The following is a 19,943-nucleotide window of genomic DNA, read 5'->3' on the forward strand; positions in this document are numbered from 1 at the left end:
ACGACAGCCTCAGTCCTCCCTCAACGCTGCACAGGAGGGGCTGAGCACCCGGAGCACGCAGAGCACCCGGTTGTGCCGCAGCTTCTGCGAGAGGCATCGGCCTCAGTCGAGATTTATTGTCAGTCTGTAGTGAGAAGATGGGACCGGCAGTGGGAGCTGCCCCAGAGCCACCCACGCCAACACCGACGTGGGCTGCCCCATTACAGCCCCTCACAGCTTCCTGCTCTTCTTCAGCTTGTTGCGCTGCCACGTGTTGTACTTCCGCAGGCGCCTCCAGTACTCGAGGGAGTCGGGGTCCATCTCCTCCAGCTTCTTGGGGGGGCCGAGGTGGATCTGGAACAGCCTGGGGGCAAACACAGAGCGGGTGAGGCTGCGGAGGGGGAGGCAGAGGGCGGCTCCCAGGAGAACGGAGCTGCTGCAGTTGGAAGGGAGATTTGAAGGCTGCATCTCCCCCACCCTCGGGACCCCCAGCCGGGATGCAGCACTCCGGGTGAGCCCCACGTACCACTCGGGGTACTCGGAGTCGGGCTTCAGGGCCACCTCGGGGCTGTCCTTCAGGTAGTTGACCCCCACGGCGTAGTTGGCCAACGTGACGGGGTCTGTGCACACCTCCGGCCCCTTCAGCTGCTCCTTCGGAGCGCTCTTCCCCTTCACCTTCACACCTGGGGGAGGGGACACGGTGACGTGAGGGGGCGTGGGGGGGAGTGGGGGCAAACGGAGGAGGCGTTGGGGAGAGGAGATGGGAACTTTGGGACTGAAATGAGATGGGGGGATGGGACACTGGAATGGGATGCGGGAAAAGGACCCAAGTGGGACACAGAACGGGGCACGGGAACAGAACACGGGCACATGACACGGGAATGGGACCCAATTGGGACTCAGGAACGGGAAACGAGAACGGAACGTGGGAATGGGATATGGGAAAGGGACACGGGAGTGGCACAGGGGACAGAACGTGGGAATGGGACAGCAATGGAACACAGAGCGGGACGGGGGAGTGAGATACGGGAACGGGGCACGAGAACGGGAATGGGACGTGGGCACAGGGCATGGGAAAAGGACCCGACTACGACACGGGATCGGGATCCGGGAACGGGGCCCGGGAACGGGACCCAGCTGGGATATGGGAACGGGACGCGTGACGGGGCCGCAACCGGGACACGGGAACGGGACGTGGGATCGGGGCTCGGGCTCCAGGCCTATCCCGCCTCACCCGGTTTCTTGGCGTAGCCGCGGGCCGGGCCGGGCCGCACAGCACTCACCGCCCGCAGCAGCAGCCGCGCGGCCATAGCGCGGGGCGGGACGCGCCGGGACAACGGCGGAGCGCGCGTGCGCGGCGGCCGCGACCGGAAGTGGCTGCTGGGTGGGCCCGGAAGCGGACGCGGCAGCGCCAGGAAGTGGGGGGTGGTGGCGCCCGGAAGTCGCTGCGGGGTCGGCCCGCTCCGTAAGTCCCGACCTGACCCGTTCCGTTCCGTTCTGCTCGGGCCGCGGCGCCTCCTGGCAGCGAGTGCCGGCTGGAGCCCGGAGGGACGAGCTGGGCGCTGCGAGGGGGAGCCCCGGCCCTGAAACCCCGTGTCCCTCCGCGGCCCTTCCTCAGGCCCCCAAGCTGCCCCGGGGCCCCCTCAGCCCCTCCGTGGCCCACCCCGCGAACACGGCCTCTCCGCGGCCTCCGCTGAATCCCTCCCTGTGCCCCCCTCCGGTCCCTCTGTGCCCCCTCCCTGACCCCTCTCTGCTCCCACCTTGACCCCCCGGCGCCCGCTTTCTGGCCCCTCGTTCCCCCCTCTTCCCCCCCCCCCCCCCCCCCCCCCCATGCCCTCCCTCCCCGGAGCCCTCTCTCCGTCTCCCCCCGACCTGTCTGTTTCCCATGGAGAGCACCATGGATTTCCAGCCGGCCCTCGATCTGCCAGCCATGGACACAGAAGAAGGGCAGCACGTTGCCCCCCAACCCACTGCAGCCGAGGGGCAGCTGGAAGGGCCCACCTTCAGTGGCACCGCTGTGGATCAGCAGAGGAGTGCGGAGCCTGGATCAGGGCCTGCTTCAGCCACGAACCTTAACAGTGGGGATGAACGAAGCGGGCTTTGCAGGAACTCAGGAAGAGAGATGGAAGAGGAGGCGGTGACCACTGGACCGCAGGGCCCCACGGACTGGAGACTGCGTGCTGGGAGCACCTCCCGGGACACGGGACCCCCCCGCACCCCCAGCAGCGGCACTATGGAGCTGGATGAGGCGCCTGAGGAGGAGCCCTCAGAGATGCAGGGCCTGCTGGCCCAGCTGGAGACCCTCAACCCCAGTCTGTGCGATGCCCCCAACACGGCCCCCGGGGTGGGCGAGCGGGGCTATGCTGAGTGCCGGGGTGAGTGCCAGCCCTGCCCGCTGCACGTGGCCACAGGCAGGGGCCTGGCAGTGCGTCCCTGCTGCGCGCAGCACTCGGCCCGCTCACGGCCTTGCCACGGCTTGCTCTTTGCTGAGGCCGACCGGGAGGACCTGCTGAACCTCCTGTGCTACGAGGGGGGGTTGCCTGAGCCTGACACCGAGACACCCCTGACCCGCTCTGAAGTCCTGACCGGGACCAAGCTGGAGATGCTGCAGACGCCTGAGGAACACAGTGCTGCTGATGGGCCAGGAGGGCTGGGCAGCTCAGAGGAAAGACCTTCTGGCAGCTGGATTTGTGGAGATGGGCTCAGTGAGGACAAACCTACCTGCGAGGGCAGTCGGGACAGTTCGCCGGAGCCGGCCTGGACAGAATTGTCTCCTGCTGTGACCCCGGAGAAGGAGCGGCCGCCGCAAAGCAGTGTGACCGTGAGTGCAGGCACATGGCCGTGGTGCTGTGGCAGCAGGCTGGGATATGCCCCTCAGCTCTCCTTCCTTGTGGGCTTTCGGGGGCAGAAGGAAGTGAGGGGCAGCGTTTCCCTGGGTCTTGTGGGGCATTGTGCTACTAGGGGAGAGCACCCTCAGTCCTGAATGTGAGGGGAGGGTTGTGCCTGTCTGATTCTGGGGGAAGTCAGTGGGTCTAAACAGCCCCACAGCCCTAGCACCCCGTGCCCTTGCTCCTCTGGTGCTCCCCAGGCTCCCAGCCAGCGCTTCACCCTTCTTTTGCTTTGCAGAATAAGGAATCCCCCTCCTCCTGTCTGGCCTTCAAAGAAGGTGAGTTGTTTCTCTGCTTGAACCAGGGGTCCTCGCCCACTGCTGCCTGCTCTGACATGAGCATTGGGGTGCATGGGGGGGTCCAGTTCTGCACCCAGAAGAGTCTCCCAGGGCAGAGGCATTGCTGCCACTTATTGGGGAACGTGGCTGCAGACGTGGGGTGGCTGGTGTGCTCACAGTTTGTGCACTGCTGGGCATGAGGATGCTTCAGGGATCCTGTGGAGCGCCCAGGTTTGGGAAGAGAAAAAGGAGTGCTTTCCAGAGGAAGGAGAGGCAGCCCAGGGGGGCTCTCCAGTGGGAGGGGGGCAGCCCAAGGGTCAGCATTGGTTCCCCCATGATGCCAGAAGCACATCTCACAAGTGCTGAGCCACTTCCTCACATACAGGAGCACAGCTAACAGGTGGCAGGAGGAAACCAGCCCCTGCTTTAGCCCTCCCAGTCTCTCAGTTCCAGGCCCCTGTGACCCAGAGGATCTGCTGGACGGTGTGATTTTTGGGGCAAAGTACCTGGGCTCCACACAGCTGGTCTCAGAGAGGAACCCCCCCACCAGCGTCCGCATGGCACAGGCGCAGGAGGCTGTGGACAGAATCAAGGTGCAGGGAGGGGCACGTCCTGACCTCTTGTGGGTGCTGGGCAGCACTTTGCTGCAGGGCAGGGACCCAGCAGTGACTTCATTGGGCTGCTTTGCTCTGCAGGCACCAGAGGGAGAGTCCCAGCCCATGACAGAGGTGGATCTGTTCGTCTCCACGCAGAGGATCAAGGTGCTGACAGCTGACACGCAGGTGAGCAGGGATGTGCCTGTGTGGCCCTGGGGCTGCTGAGATCTTTCTGTCACCTGTGGGATCTCCTCTGTCTGCCTTGCTGGGGTTTTGTGCCCAGGAATGGCCGGGGCAGCAGCATGCAGCTGGGAGGAGCTGTCACTCACAGCCATCCCAGCATGGCAGAGTGGGATCTGAACCAGACTGAGCCTATATCCTCCCGGTGTGCAGCAGCGCCTGGCTGACTCGTGTGCTGTGTGGAGGGGAGGGCTGAAGGTCTGTGCTGTGTTCCCTTGCCAGGAGGCCATGATGGATCACTCCCTGCAGACCATCTCCTACATTGCTGACATCGGCTCCCTCGTGGTGCTCATGGCACGTCGCAAGCTGCCTCGGAGGGCAGAGGCGGCAGAGGAGAAGCGGCTCTACAAGATGATCTGCCACGTCTTCCACTCGGCTGATGTGAGTGGCAGTGAGCCCTGAGAGAGGGTGGGGTGCTTGGTGGGCTCCTGGACCCATCCTGCAGTGAGCAGGTGCTTGGCATTGCTGTGCTGGGGCATGAAGAGAGGGAGCCCGGCACCTCTGCTGCGTAGAGCGGCCCAGTGAGAAATGGAGATGTGTACTGTGAAGGGGCAGGGCAGTGGGCAGGGTGCCCTGCAGCTCCCAGGCCCCGTCTGTGCTGGACAGCTGCTGGGTCCAGTTTGGCTGTCAGGCCGTGGCCCTGAGCACAAATGTCCTCCATTCATCTTCAGGCCCAGATCATCGCTCAGGCCATCGGGCAGGCATTTGGTGTGGCCTACCAGCGCTTCCTGGAGGCCAACAGCATCGACCCGAGCGAGCTGAGCCCTCGCCAGTACAGCCGTGCCCTTGAAGACCAGGAGCAGCACAATGCAGAGCTGACCCACTTCTCCCGGCAGGAGAACTGCAAGGATGTAAGAGCTGCTTTGGAGGGGTGGGGACAGCAAAGGGTGCCGGCACAGTGCCCTGTGTGTGCTCCCTGAGCAGCTGAGATCCTCCCTACCAACCTAGGCCCTATCCCAGCTCACTCTGAGCTCAGTACCCCCGTGCAGGGGGTGTGGCACGCACCCCAGCTCCCTGTCCTGGTCCCCCCTCCCCAGGTATACATCCGGAAGCAGAAGGGGGAGATTCTGGGCATCGCCGTTGTGGAGTCGGGCTGGGGCTCCATCCTGCCCACCGTTGTCATCGCCAACCTGATGCATGGGGGCCCCGCAGAGAGGTCTGGTGAGCTGAGCATCGGGGACCGCCTCATGTCCATCAACGGGACGAGCCTGGTGGGGCTGCCCCTCACCACCTGCCAGAGCATCATCCGGGTGAGCTGGGGCTGCTCCTGGGGGGCTCCCACTGCTCTGGTGGAGATAGGAAACAGCCTGATTGTGTCTGGGGTGTCAGTAACAATGGGGGCAGAGGGGCAGGAGGGCCTGTACCTGTCCTGTGCTAATCCTCCGCCTTCCCTTGAGCAACACAGCTCTGTCCTCTCTCTCAACCCCTCCAAGCGACTCTCTGAAGTCTGATACATCCCTCCCCGCCCCCCCCCACCTTCCAGGAACTGAAGCACCAGACAGAGGTGATGCTGAACATAGTGCACTGCTCCCCTGTCACCACAGCTGTCATCCGGCGCCCTGACTCCAAGTACCAGCTCGGCTTCTGCGTCGAGAACGGTGTGGTGAGTGCTGTGGGGTGGGAGCAGAGCCAGGCCTGGGCTGCCCGGGGCTTCTTCCACCTGCCTGGCTGTGCCTGCGCAGAGAAGCCTTCAGCACTGATAGCTTCTGAGGTTTCACGGGGCTCTGTGCCATGGTGGAAGGTTCCTCATTGCTCTCCCGCAGTGCTATTGTTTGGATTTGTCTCCTTGGCGTTCCTCAACTGTTTGCTTTGGGGGTGGTGGTTTCCTCCTGGCTCCCTTGGCGTGTCCTTGGTGACGTTTGCTGCAGTCCTTGCTGGAGGGGCAGGGTTCAGGGCGGTGGTTGTGCACGGCCGTGGGGTGCGAGCGCAGCTCGGATCTCACGGGCGTTCCCTGCTCCCCAGATCTGCAGCCTGATGCGTGGGGGCATCGCCGAGAAGGGCGGCATCCGTGTGGGGCACCGCATCATTGAGATCAACGGGCAGAGCGTGGTGGCCACACCGCACGAGAAGATCATCCAGATCCTCACGCAGGCGGTCAGCGAGGTGAGCAGAGCAGGCTGGGTGTCTGCCTCCACGCCCCCATGGCTGCAGATGGCACAGGCTGGGCTTGGGGCCTCACCCCAGCAGCCTCCAGCCTGGGGCTGCCGTCTCCCAGCTGATCTGAGCGTCTCTGTCCAGGTCCACATCAAGACCATGCCAGCCTCCACGTACCGCCTGCTGACGGGGCAGGAGCAGCCCGTATTCCTCTGAGCGCTGCCTGTGCCTGGCTGTTGCTGCACACCCCTGGGGGCCACTGCTCTGCCTGCTGCCCCAGTGCTGCCACTCTGGCCCCCAGAGGGCCTCATCCTGCACCCTTTCAGTTGGACTCAGGACGCAATAGGAGGCTGCGAGCCGATGCTCAGTTTGAGCAGCAATTAGGGCCCACAGTGCCTGTGACCCTTCTCCATCTCCGTTCACCCCTCTCTGCCTCAGTGCCTGTGCAGTGCCATCCCCCTGCTCCACAGGGTCCCTTGCCTTGGCCTGGTGCTGGCAGGAGAGATGAGACCCTGCATGAAAGGCCACCCCCCTTTCCATCACCACAGATTGTGCTTTTACACTCACCAAAGGTGCCTTTTCCCAGGTGGGGCTGGAACTGTGCTCCAGGGGCTCATCCCAGGCAGCCCCGAGCAGCTCTGCCTCCGCACACTGCGGTGTGGGTGCACGCTGGCACCCCAAGGGAGAGCCAGCAGCCCTCAGACTCAGCCTTAAGGGCAGCAGCACCCTCAGCAGCTGCTCCTCCTCCCCGGCTTTGCCAGGGGCCTGCTGGGCTGCAGACCACCACCCTGTTAGCCCTGCTGCACCGAGCTGGGAAACTACCTCTGCTTCCTCAGCACTGCCTTGGACTGTTCTGCACGCACAGTGGGGTATCAGCCTTCAGGGCTGTTTTTTAGTGCAACCAAAGGGAACACGGCGTTGCCACGTCCCACAGAGCTTGGGGATGCGAACCCCGTAGACCAGCCTGCAGCTGACGGCTCCGTGGGGATGTGTTGTTCACAAGGGTACAGCTGGGACCCTTTGTCTGAGGTGGCCTGTCACGACTCTGCCTGTGTGCTTGGTTGATGTAAACAATAAAAGTTTGGAGGAATGCTGGAGGCGACACCTTGCCCTGGCTGAGCTGCAGCTTGAGGGTCGCAGCCCGGAGCCCACTGCAGTGCCAGACATCAGCCCAAAGCTGCTGCCCTCAGGAGGGCCCTGCATTGATGCCTACAAGCAGCCCTGGCCATGGAGGGATGTGGATCCCACCAAGGCTGCCCTGCTGCATCGCTGCCCTGCATGCTGTCACACAGCACACACAGCAGCAGCCCATCCTACTCAAAACGTCCCCTTTATTTCATCCTCAGACGCAGTGGATGAAGCAGGGGAAGGAGGCACTTGGTGGTGCAGGCACAGCCCGCACAGCTGTGGGGTGTTGCGTGGCACTGCCAGGGCTGTCACCCGGCCCTGGTGGCATGGGGCTGTGGCAGGACTGGCCCGAGGGGCCCTGTGGGGCAGAGACGCACAGTGATGCTCTGGGGTCGTGTGCAGCCGTTGATCTCACTACACATCTGTAGCCGGGCCCCACTCGTAGCCTTCATCCTCATCTGAGTCATCCCTGGCTCGTGTGAATCTCTTCCTCACGGCCTCGTGCTCGTAATTCCTGCGGGATGACATGCTGCAGTGACGCCTCTGTGACTGATTGGTGGAGGCGGTCGCTGCCACGCAGGGCCAGGCTGCACACAGCTGGCCCCGGCACGCAGGGTACCTGATGTGTTCCTGTGCCCACTGTCCCTGCGGCTGCTGCTCTGTCACCTGTGGAAAAACAGATAGGTTTGAGAGGGGGCAGGCAGGAATCGTGCCCCAGCCGGGGACTGGGCTGCGTTCCCCTAGGGCAACAGGTGGGCAAGGCACCAACACTGGACCTGCAGACATTAGAGGTGGCAGCCCTTCTGCCAGGGCCACAGGGGACAGGAATTCACCCCTGAGCCCTCGTACTGGTGTGGGGGACCCACCTGCTCGCTCACGCCATCACTGGGGTATGTCTGCGCTGGCTCAGAGGAGCGGGAAAGTGCAGGATGGCTGTAGGCGTCCTCCGCCTCGCCGTCGGTGTAGGCACCCCCCTCACCATCCGTGTCATCATAGTCGCTGTTGGCGTGACTGTCACAGGTCAGGTAGCCCGAGGCTGCCCTGCTTGGTGGGTTCAGCAGGTCCAAACTGTCCTCCAGCGCCACGTCCACCTGTGGGTGGGGATGATGAAGACCTGCATCTCTGGGCACTAAGAGGGCAGATGCAGCCCTGTATGGCCCTGCAGGGCTCAGCCTTTCCGCCCCATACATGCTCTGCTGCTGTCCAGATGGGCTGGCTCTGCTGCGTCCTGATGATGTCCTTGATCTCCTCGTACCACGCATTGCCACTGCCGCTGAGGCTGATGGTAGCAGTGAAGAGGTGGCTGCAGTACTTCTTCATCTTGCTGGCCTGGGCGTAGAGGCGCCGGGAGCTCTTCCTGGAGTCGGGTGCCAGCCACTGGCGCATGGCCTTGATGCCCTGCCGGCTCTCGGGCTCACAGAACACCACCATGGGGTAGTACTGCACGTAGTTGAGGCGCTCCACCGCCGACGGTGTGATGTCCAGCAGTGCGTGCTTGTCCTGGGGCAGGGCACCAGCACTCAGCCCTGCTGGGGACAGGGTCACCCACCTGGCTCCCAGCACACAGGGAAGGTCTCGTGAGCTCTCACCTTTTCAGCAATCTGCCGCACTGTATCCAGCTTGATGACCTTAGACGATGCCCCGTCTCGTGGAACACTCGCTGCAGGACAAGGAGACAGGGTTTGAGAGGGGCTGGGGCAGTTGTGCCATCCCTGTGGATCTGGCCATGCCAGGCCCCTGGGCTGCATGCCTCCATGGGGGCTGTCTGGGACCTGGTTTGCCTCATGGTGCATAGGGAGGGGGTGTCTGAGTCCAAGAGGGCGCCGGGGTTTCATGGAGGGGTCACAAGGAAGGATTAGGACAGAGTAAAAAGCTGCCACAGCCACCTACACCAATGTCCAGCTGCTAAGCATAATTCACCCCACCATGGAGAGCACTTACGTGCAATCTCAAAGAGCTCGGGCTGTTCCGTGCTCAGTTTCTGCATGGCAATGTCTGTGATGGGGCCCAGGATCACCACCGGCCGCTTGAAACTGGCTGTGGGGAGAAGACAGAGCAGCTCAAGGGGGCTGGGAGCAGGGGCAGCCCCAGGGCTGAGGACCCCAGGTGGGTCCGGGCAGCCCAGTACCCACCTTCCTTCAGAACCACCCTCTCATACGGGGGGTAGTGGCCCTGCTTTGTGAGGGCAGACAGGTCCTCACGGCTCTTCCGCAGCGTCTTCTTGGCTCCCCGCAGGCCCCGCAGCTTCCAAAACTCAGCCCGTGCCCCTGAGGGGTTGGTGCCAGGCGTGGCTTTCAGCACAGACTCCAGGCTGGCAAACTGCTCGGCCCTGGGAAGGGAAAGGGCTCAGGATCTGCGGCCTCTGGATTTGCTCCTTCCATCCAAGGAGTCGGGCAGGAGTCAGGGTCCCCACGCGGTGACAGGGCCGATTCAGGCTGGGAAGCCCCTCCAGTACCTCTGCCAACCACAGCATCAACAACCCCGCCCCAGGCACCAGGAAGGCGTTTCATCAGCTCACACTTCCCACCACCACCCACCAGCTCCTGCCCAGCTCTTACTGGGCCCACCACCCACATCCCTGTATCCCTAGGGAGCCATCCCTTGCCTCCGCCCCCAGCGGGGCCGTTCCTGGCTCTTTCCCTACCTGCTCTGGTTGGGGATGATGCCCTTCTCCTGCTCCTGCAGGTCCCTGCCCATGCGCACAGCCAGCCAGCTCCCCAGCCTGCCGCGGTACATGGTGTCCAGCACATGGAAGACGTCCCCACGGACAAAGCTGAGCCCCGACGGCGTGTCCTTCTCGTAGTCAAAATGCGTCCGGATGTAGAAGGAATCACCCACATTGGATGAGATCATCTTTCTGTAAACTGGAGCCCGGGGTGAGAGTGACCATCAGGGAAGAGCGGGTAGAGGAGGAATTAGGGGTGGAGGAAGGTGCTGCAGTGGCTGGGATTTTCCACAGCAGCCCTCAGTGCCAAGGAGTGCCCTGGGACACCTTATTTACACGTGGTGCTCTTGGGCACACTGGGGACAGCAGGACTTGGCCCCACAGCACACAGTGGCCATTTCAAGCTGATCCACAGAGCCAGAAACCCCCCTGCTCCAGGATGCCACAAACGGCACTCCAGGATCATCCAGTGCGCTCCCATCACCTCCCAGGGGGAGAGGAGGATGGCGTGGGGAAGAAGGATCACATTGTGGGGCAGAAAGAGTTGTGGGGAGCTGAGCAGTCCGATGCTCACTCAGAAGAGATGGAGAGACATGAGCCCAGGAAGTCACCAGCCATCACTCACTGTCCGGCTTGCTTTGGATCCGCAGCGTGACGTCCTCACCCGGCGGGAGCTTCATGAGGTGCTGCACCGCCTCCTCGCGGGTCAGGTTCTGGAAACTGGTGTCGTTCACCTGCATGGGAAAGCACCCAGACGTGTCCCACCAGTGGGATGGAGGGCATGGGTTCCAGCGTGGTCTCAGGGCCTCAGGGCAGGGGGGGGCCTGGGAGTAGGAGGGGGAACTGGCCTCTGCTATCCAAGTGCCTGCCACAACCCCTGGGTGACCCTGCGGATGGTCCCTCTGGCACCTGCACCCTGCTGGGTGTTAGCACAGTGCTGGGGACAGGACCATCCCCTACAGCACTGCCTTGAAATGATGCTCAGCGGGAGAAGTCCAGACAGCATGAGGGGTATTGGGCACAGAACGGACAGGGACAAGCCAGGCATTAAAGCATTCAGTGCCACTCCTACTGCCAGGTACCTGCAGGATCTGGTCCCCTTCCTCGATGCCCTGGCTGTCAGCCGGGCTTCCCTCCTGCACACTCGACACGAAGATGCCCACGTCGTTCCCACCAGCCAGCTGCAGCCCCACGCTCCTGGCCTTCACAAACTGCACAACTCTGGAGTCAGGACTGTACCTGCCAAAGGGAGGCTGCAGTCAGCATGGTGGTCACACACTGGTGGTCACCAATGCTGAGCCCCCAGCCCTGGAGCTGCCCCAGGGCAGATCCCCGTCTGCTCAGCCCTTCCCACCACCTCTTGCAGAGACGCACCCGTCCTTGGGGGCAGCTCGGGCACTGGGTCTGCTGCGGGGGCTGTGGCGGCCATCCTGTTCCACGGCCTCCAGCATGTCTGCAGGGAAGGAGAGCTGGTCCAGGAGGTGCTGGGGGCTGTGTGCTTCCCCGGACCACCGAGACACGGGGAGAGCTGGTGGGATGGGAGTGGGGATACAGAGGAGCCTGGAGCCTGCTCAGAGCCCTCAGCTCCCTCCAGCCTGATCTGAGCTCACCCACCACGGCTCAGAGCATCGTCCATGTTTGTGTCAGTTGCAGCATTCCTGCTTGATCGTCTCCTCTCTCTGGAACAGAGTCAGGGCAGGATTTCAGGAGGGCATGGAGGTGGGGGCTTGATCAGCATGGGCAAGGTGGGGGCCAAAACGCAGTGCCACTTCCAGTGAACTGGCTCCAGCAGAGAGGAGAACCAAGCCCTCCAGACAGGCAGAGAGCATGGGGGAAAAAGAGGGGCTCATGAGGACACAGGGATAGGGACACTGAAGGGCTTACCCTGGTGAATTCATCCTGGCAGCAGCTGGAAGTCGTGGGGAGGTCTTAGGGGATGGTGGGTGGGACAGGTCAGAGTCAATGTCGGAGATATCTGCAGCAACAGAAGGGGAGAGGCATCAGTGCCCGTCCAGTCCCGATGCTGTGCAGTGGGACCCCAGTAGTGCCACTCTGTCCCCTCACCCTCCATCCGGGAGCTGTCACTCTGGTAGTCTTCCATGTTGGGGATGTTGATCAGGAACTGCCGGTGGTCCCGGAGGACGAGCAGGGTCAGGATCCCCTCTGTCTGCTCAATGAGCCGCTGGGTGTCAGCCAGGGACATGTCCTCGCTGGCCACCCCGTTGATCTGGAGGGGCAGAGCAGGAAGGCCTCAGGGTGCTCGCTCCTGGGAAAGGCACCCCAGGAAAACCCTGATCACACAGAGATGCTCCCACCACAGCGTTCCCAGATCCCTTCCCTGAGCGTGCAAACAAAGGGCCACCATTCTTCAGTTTTATCCTCCCCAGACACCTCAAGCATCATTTCATCTGTCACGCCCCGAACACCTGAGCTGCTTGTTGGCAGCTCCCCCAGCAGGGACACCCACTCACAGCACAGGACTGGTGCCATGGGGACAGGAGGGTGGAAGTGACAAGCTGCTGCCCCTGGCACCAAGTGGAGCCGGTCCCCAGGAGCCCCCGTGCAGTCCCAGGGAGTGGCCAGGGAGCAAAGCAGAATATATGCACCAGGCAGAGCTGCCTCCAGTCCAGCTGCAGGTCCCCACAGCCAGCCTAACACACCTTCAGCTTGTCCCCTGCAGTGACACCAGCCAGTGACAAGCCACCCAAAAGGGGGATACTGAGTCCCACAAAGTGCTGTGCAACCCTTGTTACTCCATACCTTCAGGATGAGGTCTCCCTCCTGCAAGGAGCTGCGCCTCGCCGCCAGCCCACTCTCCACTATGTGCTTGATGAAGAGCTGGCTGCCCAGCTTCAGGCCGTACTCTGCATCAGAGAGCCCATGGCAGTGCTGGGGCTGGGCAGAAGCAGGACCCCCTCCAAGTTCCCCCTCACCACCACCCCACAAGCACGCTCCAGCTCCCATCAGGCCATCAGCAAGCCCCAGAGCTGAGCTGTGACACCCTGGGTTGAGGCCAGCAGGCTCAGTGCCCGCAGCACAGCACACATTGCCCCAGTGATGCATGCCAGAGCCTCACTCCAGGGACGCGCAGCCACCGACTGGACAAGACCCAGGGATGCAGGGAGCGGGCAGACCCACCTTCATCCTCCTTCTTCTTCACCAGCACTGATGTGATGGGTTTCATGGGCACATCCCGGCGTGGCAGCCGCTTGAACCCCGACACCAGCGCCAGCCCGTTGGTGTCCCCTGCGTGGCCAAAGCCGTTGGTGGAGCGGTGCCGGCTGTAACCCCTGTGCTCCGAGCCGCTGTCGGGGCTCTGCCTCCAGTGGCTGCTGTCCTGGCTTCGCCTCCGGCTGCGGGACGCCTTGTGGTGGCGGCGGTCATCCCGGTGGTAACCAGAGCTCCTCTCACTGGACGAGTCGCCGTCGTAGCCCTGGTTGTGGTCCAGGTCATCTCGGGAGCGGTGCTGGCTGGCGCTGCGCAGGGCCGGATCCACACCATGAGGGTCATAGTCCTCGTCCGAGTCGTAGCGCCGGGTCGCAGCAGGGGATGCAGGGCTGCTCTTGCTCACGGGGAGGTGGATTTTCTTTTGTCTTTTCAGCGTCTGCAGGTGGAAAGAAAGAAGGAAGGGATGAGGATGAGGTGATTTCCCAGCCCAGAACACAAACCACGGGTACCCTGAGGTAGCAGAGCGCAGTGCAGCGACAGGAGCGGGGCTTTGCCCAGAGCCACTGCACACCCTGCAAACAGGCACAGTGACACAGGGACAGGATGGGGACAAACACAGAGCTGTCCCCCTACAGGGCACACTCACAATGTTGGCGATCTTGCCGCAGGTCTTAAGGGTCTGGATGGCGAAGGAAGATGAGACATTCTCCATGGAAAGGCCGTTCACCATCACGATTTGATCCCTCCTCCTGTGAGGGAAAGGCAGCCGTGGCTCTGCCTCAGGTTGCAGCAGCAATTTGCTGCCCTTCCTGTCCCGGCTGGCAGAGATGCCCCCCATTGTGTCCCCAGGTCCCTGTGCACTCACTGAAGCTGGCCAAACGCCGGTCCCCTGGACACCACATCCGAGACGATGACCGCCGTGTCCCCAGTCACCTTGTTGGGACGGTCCCGGCCACCCGAAACGGCAAACCCGAAGCCCCGATGAGGGTCCTAGCAGGGAGGAAAGAGAGGGGCTCACAGCCTGTCCCCAGCACTGCCATCCCATGGTCACCTCAGCCACGCTCACCTTGCTCAGCGTCACCGTGTGCTGCTCCCAGATCAGCATCTCCTCCATGGCAGCCACCTGCCAATGCAAGTGAGGGAAGGCGAGCGCTGGGGCTGAGCAGTGCCTTGGCTCCAGCCCAGGGGCCGGGGGCGCAGATCGGCTCCGGCTCTTTTTTACAGCCACCAGCCCCTTCCTCTGTCCTGCTTTGGGCTGCAAGGCAGAGTTGAAGCAAGAGCTTTCAGCAACAGCCGAGCTGCAGGCACCGGGGATATGAGGGCACTGTGGACGGGGCACCCCAGCAGTGGCCATTGCTGTGTCCCCACTGCCCTCCCTGCCCCAGCAGCCAGCAGACCCCCAATGCTGCCTCTGACGGTGCTCCCATGCCCTCCCAACTGCCCACCCCAGGCCCTGGTGTGACCACAGAGCTGGTGGCTCTGCTGACCACGGCACCTGGCTTTGCCCTTTGGTTTTCCCCAAATCCAACAGTTTCCACTTAGGACAAACACCTCACTGGGATGCACGTGCAGGCTGAAGCACTGCCCTGTACAGGACATGGGGTTGGGATCCCTCTAGCAGCTCCCAGCACCACGGAGAGATGCAGAATCTGTGCGCCGGGCAGGGAAAATCCCACAAACAAAGCTGGAGAGACCGTGCAAGCTGCCATGGGGCGGTGGCTCCCGCAGCTGTTTTATAGCCTCTATCTCAAGGGTTATCTGGGCACGGAAAAACAAACCAGGAGGGCCGGGCGACGCCACGATGGATCAACCACAGCCAAGGAAATCGTGGTGAGATTGTAACGCTGCCCTGCAGTGCAGCAGGGAAGGGACAGCCAGCAGCTCTGTGCGGTGCCCCACTGCTGCCTGGCTCCCACCTGCTCCCCACAGCCACCAACCGTGCAGGATAGGGCTGCCTCTGCCCCCCGGCCCTGAGCCCACCTCGGTGACCTCCCTGCAGCCTTCCCAGGATCTCCCGGTCCCACCCGGGCGAGCAGCGCACCTGGAACCGCACGGCCATGCTGCGGCACGGGGCCCCTGCAGCACAGCTCAGCACCTGCAGCACAGCTCAGCACCTGCAGCACAGCTCAGCACTCACAGCACAGCTCAGCACCCACAGCACAGCTCGGCACAACACGGCACGCACGGAATGCCACGGCTTGGCACAGCCCGCCTCCCGCCGCACCCTGCCGGCCTCGGGGCGTGCCCACATGGGGCTGGGCAGGCAGGCACCACGGGTGCCAGGGAATCTGCGCTCCCTGTTGGCACGGCACAGCGTAGTACAGCCCTGGCTGTACATGGCACAGCACTGCACGGCACAAGGTTAATGGGTCTGCCATAACAAAGCGCTCAGGGCTCTGAATGGACACTGCCTCTCCCTCAACGGATGTCTCTGGGATCCCATTACCCACTGGTTCTGCCATAACAGATCTGCAAAGATTCCCACTGGCCAATGGGTCTGCCATAGCAGATCTCCCGGGGCTCAAATTGGCCACTGCCTCTCCCTCAACAGACTTGTCAGGGCTCCCATTGGCCACGGGTTCTGCCCACAACAGATCTACAAAGATTCCCACTGGCCACTGGTTCTGCCATAGCAGATCTATGCAGATCCAGGGCCAGGATTCCCACTTGTCAATGGTTTTTCCATAGCAGATCTCCCAGGGCTCCCATTAGTCAATGGTTCTGCCATAGCAGACCTCTCAGGGCTCCCAGTGTCCATTGTCCATGCCATCTGCCATAGCAGCAGCCCCCAGCTCTGGTCTTGCTACCCATGCACCTGTGCTGTGCCACCCACAGGTCCCGCTCCTACGTGGGGGCTGCAGAATGGTGCTGCTGGGGGCCAAATGGTTGTTCTGGGCCCCAGTGCAGCTCACCACCTCTGAGCCCCAATGAGCCCACTCACACCGACAACTGGGGCTGGAAACCGCACAGCCCCATGTGAAAACTGCAGCACAGCACCAGTGGGTCCAGGGGCATCCAAAATGTATGCTGATGTCCACGGGAAACGCCTGTCTCTGGGGCCACAGTCAGTGGGGACACAACCCCACAGGGGGCGGAGCTCAGGGCAAGCATGCAGCTCCAGACACACCAAAGGAGCCCCAAAATGCAGCAGAGTAGCCAGCAGTGTGGTGTAATCATTCACCTGGGCCTGGGAATAACCCAGGCGGAGAGCACAGGGCAGAGTCCAGGAGGCTGGCCTGCAACACCCAGCGTCACCGGCCACCGAAACCAGCCCCAGCACCCGCCCACAGGGAACTACAGCTTCAGTGGACCCCAGACTGTGCCCCTTACCCATCACTAGGACATGGTGAACTGACCTCACACTTGCACCCTACGGCTTTCTGCCCTTGTGGGGCTGAAGAGACAGTGGGACAACAGGCAGCTCCCTCTCTCCGGGAATTGCCTGTGGGGACACCAAGCCCCCATTCTGCCCTCAGCCTCCCTGGGGGCCCTGCCCCGAGCTAAAGGCCGAGCCTGGCAGCCAGAGGAGCCGGCTCAGCCGGTTCCTGACAGAAACCAGCCCGCACCCGAAGTGGCCCCACCAGGGGAGGCAGTATCTGGGCTGAGCAGACCATGGCCCAGCCCAATGAACCAGGTGCCCCATGTGCCCCACTCACATTGGGATGGCCCCCGCAGCCTACCCAGTTCTGCCAAGCCACCCGTCCCTTGTCTAGCATCAGCCATGCAGGAAGGCATCACTGAGGTCCGAGCCCCGAAAGCAGCCCCCCAGCACCTAACCCAGCCCCAGCTGCATCCCAGAGCTGATCCTGATCCTGCCCTGGTGCTGGGAGCTGCCCCAGCTGGGTGTACAAAGATGGGATGGAGGCATGGCCTCCGGGCTGGGGTGCGGAGCCACAGTGACAGGGTTCCAGCCCTGCATCCTCAAGCCCACACAGATTGCAGCCACAAGAAGGCTCCCCGAGAGCCCCGAAGGCACAGAGCACCCCAAGGAGGGCTCTGCCCCACACCCTGCTCAGGTCTCCCTGCCAGCGTGCAGAGTGCCCCGGGGTCTCCCCTCCCACTCTTCCCTGTGGCTGGGGCAGAGCTCCAGGAGGGTCTTCAGACCCCCTCCCTCCTGGGGCTGGTGGGCATGGGCAGCCCATAGCTGTGTCCCCGTCCCCCAGCACTCACCGCACTGCGGCTCGTCCCCCGTGGCTGAATCTGACCAGGAAGGAGCTGAGCGCCAGGGTTGGTGGCAGCGGTGACACTCCTGGGTGCTGCCTTGCGTAACCCTTTGTGGGCCAGACGCTGCCTGCGGGAGGGAGACAACAGGAGCCAGGGGTCACTGGGCAGCTCCAGCAGCACAGCGGGAATCCTGGGGGGCTGTCTCTGCTGTTCCCCCAGATTAGTGGCTCAGCCACATCTGTTCGCATTCTCAGCCCCAGGTAGAGACAGGGCACCTGGGGACGCGGGGTGGCAGTGCCTGAGGATAGGGTACCTCCCCCTCCCCAGCCTCAGGGTTCTGTGCCACCTGTGCTGCCCGGAGCACCCACACTCTCCTCAGGCCCCACAGGGCACGGGGACAGTGCCGGCTGGCAGTTCACCCACAGCACCAATGCTGGGGGGCCACAGGAGTAAATGTGACCACTTGCCGCCCAGCGGTGGCTGCCACCTGCTTTCCTCCCCACCCCTTCTGCCGGGCCCCCACCTCGCTATGGGCCTGGGGTCCTTCCTCCTGCTGCCGGGTGGGATTCCAGCCACAGAGATCAGCTCCACGCAGCGGCTCCCCGCTCCAGCAGTCTGCGTTTGGTTCCCGTGGGGCTGCGGAGGGCCGAGGCCCCGTGCCAGGGCGTCGCGGGGGGACCAGTTCCTCCGGAATCTCCCCGCCACCAGCGGCCACCCCGGGGTTGGGGACATGGCAATGGCAATGGCACTGGCCCTGTCCGAGTGCCGTCGCTCGCCGCTCGTCTCGCAGGAGGACGGGGCAGCTCCGACGGCCCCCTCCCGGTCCCCTCCCTCGCAGGGACGCGGCCCAGGCCCCTCGGGGGCACGGTGGGACGGCCGAGCAGCATCATTAGGGCTGGCGGGGAACGCGACCCATTGTCGGGCGGGTTTCACAGCCCGGGGCAGCCACGGCCGGAGCCGGGGACACAGCCGTCCCCTGGGCCACGCCGTGTTCTGAGTGAGGCGTCACGGGACGGGGGCTGCCCGCCGCAGCCTCTCCCAGGGCCCGGCTGCCGCTAGGTGGTGCCGGGGGCCGGAGGGCGCGGGGCTCGGCCTGGGGCCACGGGACACGGCGGGGCCGAGCGGTGCTTTCGGACAGAGAGGGGGGCGGTTCCACGACACGGAGCGCCCTCGGAGGTCTCAGCGCGGCTCCGATGCGCCGGGGCCCGGCAAGGGGGACCCCAACAGCGGGGCAGCAGTAGGCCCCGCTGCCATGGCAACGGCCCGGCCCCGCCTCCGCTGCCATAGCGACGCTCAGGTCCCGCCCCCCGCGCCCCGGCACAACTGGCGCCGCTCTATCTCCGCCGCTCTATGGTGCGCCGGGCCCCATTCCCGTCCCCGCGCCTCCCACCCCATCTCGGTCCCAATCCCAGTCCCGATCTCGGTCGCGGTCCCGAGGACTATCGCGACGCTCAGACGCCGAGATAGATTAGTTCTGGCGGAAGGGGGCGGCCCCACTTCCGGCTGTGGCCGCGGCCCACTTCCGCCCTGAGCCGCCGGGGCGTGTCTGGCCGCGGCGCCTCCCGCGCTCTATGGTCCCCACCGTTCCCAGGCTCCTCAGCGGCGGCGGCGGCCGGAGCCGGGAGGAGCTCGGCGGCGGCGGCGGCGGCGGGGGCCTGCCGTGCCCTGCCCGCGCCCTTGGCGGCGGCGGCGGCGGCGTCGGTGTCGGTCATGGAGCTGGAGGTGCCCGAGGAGGCGGAGGGCTCGGCCGTGGCGGGGGCCGGCGCCATCACCCCGGAGGCCGGCGCGGGGGGACCGGACGCGGCAGGAGGTAACGTCCCCCGCGGAGCCCCTCCGGGCTGAGTCCCCCCGGGCTGTGCCCCCTCCCCCCCCCGTTCCAGCTCGTTGTGGTTCCTCCCAGCACCGCCCCCGGGGTACAACGTGGGCCGCTCCAGCTGCCCCCCCCCCCCCCCCCCCACCCCGAATGGTTCCGCCCTCCGGGGGATGTTGGGGGGGGGGGGCGGTATCTCCGTGTCCTCGGGCTGTACCCGCACACGCGCACAGACCCCCGTGGCAATGGGGCTCCGTGCTGTGGGGCGCGGGGCGGCCCCCGCCGCCGGCACCGTCCGAGGTTGCGCCTTTCCGCCGCTCCGTGGTTCGTTAATGCCCTCAGAATCGGCTTTGGCTGTGCGAGCGCGGGGCCGTGGGGCTGTCCGCGCCCGGAGCCCCTCCGCAGCGCTGAGAGATGCGGGCGGGCAGCGGTCTGACGGCCGCCCCGTGTCTTAACAGTGGGGATCCGTGCTCACACCGAAACCTGGCGGTGGGTCCGTGGTTATTCCAGGGACATCGTCTGCCGTGTGTGGATGTGGGGCAGTCGTCTGCCCCCGGCTGCCTGCGCGCCCCTCGGGCTCTGCTGCAGGACCGCAGGGTTGTGGGGCTGACGGCCCTCAGCTGTGCTGCTGGGGAGTGCTGGAGGGAAGGGACTCTCGTTACCTGTGCGTGGCCATGGCACGCTGCTGTGGTGTGCGTTCCCCCCTCTCTGCGTTCCCGTGAGGTTGTTTGGTGCTCAGTCCAAAACCAAGCGTCTATGGAGACCGGTGCTCAGCGTCGTGTGCTTTTCTTCCCATTGCGACTGAAGCTGCGTTTCCCAAGCCTACAGGCTCTTACCTTACACTGGTAGCAAAGACGAAGTGGAGCTGGTAACAACATCAGTGCTTCAGTATTTGTCATTTCTTTGAATCAAGCTGCACGCTGCCCACTTAAG

The 19,943-nt window shown here is 64.0% G+C and overlaps 4 protein-coding genes across 14 annotated transcripts in view; 2 read left to right on the forward strand and 2 right to left on the reverse strand.

Moving 5' to 3' along the window:
- Window positions 1-210: 210 nt before the first annotated feature.
- MRPL54 (mitochondrial ribosomal protein L54) lies at window positions 211-1,289 on the reverse strand. The gene is made up of 3 exons (XM_046904608.1): window positions 1,214-1,289; window positions 506-662; window positions 211-343 (listed from the first exon to the last, which is right to left on the reverse strand). The coding sequence occupies exons 1-3, from the start codon at window positions 1,287-1,289 to the stop codon at window positions 211-213; spliced, it is 366 nt and encodes a 121-aa protein (XP_046760564.1).
- A 92-nt stretch (window positions 1,290-1,381) lies between these two features.
- Window positions 1,382-7,177, forward strand: APBA3 (amyloid beta (A4) precursor protein-binding, family A, member 3). Its single transcript, XM_418188.8, has 11 exons — window positions 1,382-1,444; window positions 1,871-2,800; window positions 3,106-3,145; window positions 3,593-3,738; window positions 3,841-3,927; window positions 4,204-4,362; window positions 4,653-4,832; window positions 5,019-5,231; window positions 5,465-5,584; window positions 5,944-6,084; window positions 6,220-7,177. The coding sequence occupies exons 2-11, from the start codon at window positions 1,877-1,879 to the stop codon at window positions 6,289-6,291; spliced, it is 2,082 nt and encodes a 693-aa protein (XP_418188.4). The 5' UTR covers window positions 1,382-1,444; window positions 1,871-1,876; the 3' UTR covers window positions 6,292-7,177.
- A 209-nt stretch (window positions 7,178-7,386) lies between these two features.
- Window positions 7,387-17,238, reverse strand: TJP3 (tight junction protein 3). Of its 6 annotated transcripts, none has more exons than XM_015299758.4 (20): window positions 17,207-17,238; window positions 14,103-14,159; window positions 13,902-14,026; window positions 13,683-13,785; window positions 13,007-13,472; window positions 12,629-12,732; window positions 11,933-12,095; window positions 11,753-11,843; window positions 11,483-11,547; window positions 11,243-11,321; window positions 10,951-11,107; window positions 10,494-10,602; window positions 9,848-10,067; window positions 9,336-9,532; window positions 9,145-9,240; window positions 8,793-8,863; window positions 8,392-8,703; window positions 8,070-8,294; window positions 7,823-7,869; window positions 7,387-7,717 (listed from the first exon to the last, which is right to left on the reverse strand). In XM_015299758.4, the coding sequence occupies exons 2-20, from the start codon at window positions 14,148-14,150 to the stop codon at window positions 7,618-7,620; spliced, it is 2,778 nt and encodes a 925-aa protein (XP_015155244.3). In that variant the 5' UTR covers window positions 14,151-14,159; window positions 17,207-17,238; the 3' UTR covers window positions 7,387-7,617. The 6 variants fall into 6 exon arrangements, with proteins under 6 accessions (XP_015155244.3, XP_040509558.2, XP_015155243.3 ...); XM_040653624.2 differs by having other exon boundaries at window positions 10,951-11,101; window positions 14,103-14,291; XM_015299757.4 differs by having other exon boundaries at window positions 14,103-14,291.
- Window positions 17,239-18,716: 1,478 nt separating this feature from the next.
- PIP5K1C (phosphatidylinositol-4-phosphate 5-kinase, type I, gamma) overlaps window positions 18,717-19,943 on the forward strand; it is a 33,425-nt gene continuing 32,198 nt past the window's right edge. For all 6 annotated transcript variants that reach the window (XR_006932216.1, XM_040653530.2, XM_015299766.4 and 3 more), the window contains exon 1: window positions 18,717-19,010. Coding sequence is in view for 5 of the 6 variants with exons in the window: in XM_040653530.2 (XP_040509464.1) it covers window positions 18,911-19,010 (100 nt within the window). In the remaining variant the exon portion in view is untranslated. The remainder of the gene's footprint in view (window positions 19,011-19,943) is intronic.

This window comes from Gallus gallus, chromosome 28, assembly GCF_016699485.2.
Source record: "Gallus gallus isolate bGalGal1 chromosome 28, bGalGal1.mat.broiler.GRCg7b, whole genome shotgun sequence".
Lineage (NCBI taxonomy): Eukaryota > Metazoa > Chordata > Aves > Galliformes > Phasianidae > Gallus > Gallus gallus.